At 44.8% G+C, this 4,093-nt stretch overlaps 1 protein-coding gene across 1 annotated transcript; it reads right to left on the minus strand.

Annotated features, from left to right (window-relative positions):
- Positions 1 to 1,742: 1,742 nt before the first annotated feature.
- On the minus strand, positions 1,743 to 3,886 carry hmx1 (H6 family homeobox 1; the record flags this gene model as incomplete). The annotated part of the gene is made up of 2 exons (XM_079219695.1): positions 1,743 to 2,365; positions 3,586 to 3,886. The coding sequence occupies 2 exons, from the start codon at positions 3,884 to 3,886 to the stop codon at positions 1,743 to 1,745; spliced, it is 924 nt and encodes a 307-aa protein (XP_079075821.1).
- Between the last annotated feature and the right edge of the window lie 207 nt (positions 3,887 to 4,093).

Consider the following 4,093-nt stretch of genomic DNA (forward strand, 5'->3'; position numbering starts at 1 on the left):
AGCGTGCGGGAGGCCGGCGGACCAGTGACATGCAGGGGATGGGAGGAGAGGGGAGGAGAGGGGAGGAAAGGAGAGCGTTGTTGTGCCCTCCCCCCTCCTCTCCTCCACCCAACCCCCCTCATTCTCATACATCTGCTGCAAGGAGACCCGGGGTCCGCAGCGCTGCAGGGGTCCCTCAGGAAAATAAAGAGTTTAATGTCACTGTTATTTCACACCATACTGGATGTGCGCTGCGAGACCCAATTAATGGTGGTTTTGATTTAGAGCGCATTCTTTCTGAAGTGGAGTCAGATGTGGGTGTATACCAAACTTGGAGGGAAAAAAAGTGTGTCCACTGATTTGAAACCTGAACGTAAATCAGATTATCATTTGTGTCATCGCTTTGCGTTTCTATCGGTGGCATTTTAGTATTTCTCAAAATCGTATTATTTTTTTAAATAAGTATTTGTTTTCCTCTGAGTTGCAATTACTGTATTTTGGCTAAAGGATACGTGTAACAAATATGAGGTTATATCGTCTATAATTATAGCTCACCAACAAAACAGTTGCTTTTTCACATTTGAAAAAATAAACAGTATGTAACCATATTGCATTTAAAAACTGATCATTTATTTACAAGGAAGGAATCCTCTATTGTACACAGTCCATGTATCTGTTAAGTCAAAGGCTATTTGCTCATTTAAAGCGGTCACATAGCGTTATATCGCCCTAAACTTCGTGTTTATGTTCATACAATTTTAGCCTGCTTCATTGCATTTCTTTTGAGTAGCCATTGTCCATCCTATTTTTGTTCATCTTTAACCGGTTGGAATCGCGTAATTTTGCCTAAAGGAAGTTACGCATGCATGAATTCACATGTGGCGTTTCCAGTTATTTGGCTATATCGATTATTGACTTTCTACAATCAACACAAGGACAAAACTTGCTGACTGCTTGGTATTTGTTATACAAAATAAAATAAACACGTCCGCAAACCGTTAAAACATGAGTACAAAGAGATAGAAATGAGACTGGTCAGTGCATTTTTGTATCCTGATTATTAAAATGATGTTTTTTTTTAACATGTGTATACACTCGAATGGGCAAACAATATTTTTTTTTCTCCCATGGATTATTTAATGAACTAGATGCTCTGCTATGGACGCCAAAAAGAATAGCTTTGAATTAGCCATAGCAGAGGTCTAATTGTAAGAAACTCCAAGCGTATTGTTACCTTTGTCATTTCCTAAAAAATATATAATCTCCTGCTGAACGTTATTATCTCGCTGTGTCACAGCACGTGTACACTTTCCTCATAAACACTTCTCTGTCTGAACCTTCACGTTTTGACAGACACACATTCGAGCTCAGTGAGTATTTAAACAAAATAAAAGCAGACAATTATGTGGTTGTTGTTTTTTTTATTATGTGGAAAAAGTGACAAAGTTGGAAAAATGTGGGGCCTTAAATATAAAACTTTGCAAAAATATGTGTGTATTCAAACATACAGTATAGCTACAGTACATGAGCAGCTTCGGCTTCCCCTGCTCTCGGCCTTGGCTGTTATTCTGTGGCAGGAGCACACACTCCTGGAAGCTTATGACCAGATAAAGATGATCCTTATAATTCATGTCTCTGCGGCTCTTATCTTTGGATGCAGTCAACAGTTTTCTGCGACATTGTGGGTTATTGCACGACTCAGTATTAACAGGGTGACTTTATGTTATAAACAAACAGCTTGGCCTAGTATTCTTCAACAGTCTTTACACCAAACCGGTCATCTGTGATCGTAACATGCTCATGGAGTGAGCAAACGAGGACAGAGGGTATTGGATGGAGCTGGAGAAGCCCGCGACTGGTGGAGCAAGAGGATGTCCGTTCAGGTTGAAACCTAGCGCTGCACAGGGTGCGGGTCCCTCGTGATACAGGATGGGCACCCTGACAATCCTCTGGGTCGAGTGGGGGATATGCGCAGCCTCAAGGTCCGCCGCCAGCTGTCTCTTCCATTTATTCCTCCGGTTCTGAAACCAGATTTTGACCTGAGTCTCTGTCAGATGGAGAGACACTGCCAGTCCCGCTCTCTCCGAGCTGCTCAGGTACCGTTTCAAGTCGAAGGTGGACTCCAGCTGAAATACCTGACTGCGGCTGAACACGGTCCGGGTCTTCTTCTTCCGGGTGGAGTTCGGGTCCGAGGATGCGTCTGGCTCCGACCGGGCGTCAAACCCGTTATGCGTGTCCTCGTTGTCGTCTGTCAGGCTGCTGTCGGCTGTTTTCCGGTCCGTCTCGTCGCTGCCCTCTGTCATCGGCTCGGACACGGCGGGGGAGCACCTGTCACTGGTCGATATGGAGCAGCAGTGGTCGTCTGAACTTGTGTTATCTCTTGGACCTGAAAGGAGGAGAAATAACGAACATGAGTGACTTTCAATGCACGTTTTCTCAGCACAGCTTTCTGATGTAGTGTTGTCCTACTTAAATGTGTTTTAATGTGGTGGTACAGTTCAGTCCATCGCAATAAGGAAACCAACACTTGGTGCATCAGAAGAAAATTCCAGGAAAGTTAGAGAGATCAAACGTTTCCTATCTGGCATTTTCATACAGTTAAAAACATTTTGGAAATTTCAATTCGGGCAGTTGGGTGCGCATGGGGAAACCAGTTTTGATGTGATTGCGTAACGTGATCCATGTTGGGTAAGGCCCGATTAGGACACTGACGAGATAAATAGCGTAACAGTCTACCAGAGGAAACCCCAATAGTTATTTGTATTTTATAACTTAATAATGAAAACTAACAAGCATCGATTTGTGTGGGTTTTTGTATTGGCCAGGGCCTTCCATCTCCTGTGAACCAAGGCTGTTGCTATTGGAATGTTCAAATCAAACTATCTGACCGTATAGGTTTCAAGAGGAGGGGCACAGTTGGGATTTTAGGGCGAGTGCGACAAATGGCACTGAACGTGCGTAAAAGCGTCACGTTGACGCGCACTGCTACTGCGCGTCTGTTTGGGGATTTATTCTGGGAATTTGTGCGTAATCGACGTGCGCAATCTTGGGACCTAGACACTGTGGTGAGCTCGGTGAGCTCAGGGTGGATGGACGGAGTCACGGATACAACATTACAACATTCTCCACACTCGACTGTGTTGCTTTTATTTAACGAAGCAAAACGCATCATGCGAATCAAAGCTGGCTTTCTAACTAATTAACTGTAATGCAGGCACAGACTTAAATAAACGACCTGACGACAGCAACCAATTAGTGATGTAAAGAAAAATAGAAAGTGTGACCAGAACCGGCGACAGAATGCAATAAGTACCGATTGTTGATGTTTTTGTTTTAAAACTCTGCCATGCGTGTTAATTCTGATACTCCATGCATTTCACATTATTCATCTTATTTTTTTTCTAGCAAACATATATGCCAAAAGTTCATAAAAATGATGGTAAACTACATTCGTTTATTAATACACTGCTGACAGTAACATTGCAACAAACGTGTGTATGATGTTGCCCACAGGGTAAGATGCCGCACAGCTTAGCACTACATTTGTTTTCTTTATGAAAATGCATTCTCTATTTTCATGACGCATAACAGCGACACTCGACTCACTATGTGGCGTTTCCAACGCTCTGAAGTTGAAGGCAGCTCCTCCGCGGTACCACTGCAAAGGCGAGTCTCTGTACGGGGACCGAGCGCTGGAGCTGCAGCCATCCGGCGCTGGAGCGCTCGCCTCGGTGTGATGGACTTTCAGGACTCGGCCGGTGGAGCCCGTCTCTACTCCTGCTCCCCCGCGACTCCTGTCCGACATTGAATCGTGTCCATTCCGTCCCTTGCCTAGTAGGTTCTCGATGAAAAACGACGACGCCCTCGATGAAGTGGGAGTCTGTTTGTCCTTTAGCTTCTCCTGCATGTTTTTTTGTCCTCCAATTTCACGGTGCTTTTACGCAAAACCGAGCGGATCCTATGTTGTTTACGCGCTAAGGCAACCAAAAATCCAACCAGTCATTTCAAGGGTCGCTGCCTTTGCGTCGTGATCCGATGTGGTGTCATGGCATGAGACGGGACGGGGATGTCCTCGGTGCCAGCGGGAGGCGAGGGAGGCGAGGGAGACAGGGAC

This window comes from Taurulus bubalis, assembly GCF_910589615.1.
Source record: "Taurulus bubalis genome assembly, chromosome: 6".
Lineage (NCBI taxonomy): Eukaryota > Metazoa > Chordata > Actinopteri > Perciformes > Cottidae > Taurulus > Taurulus bubalis.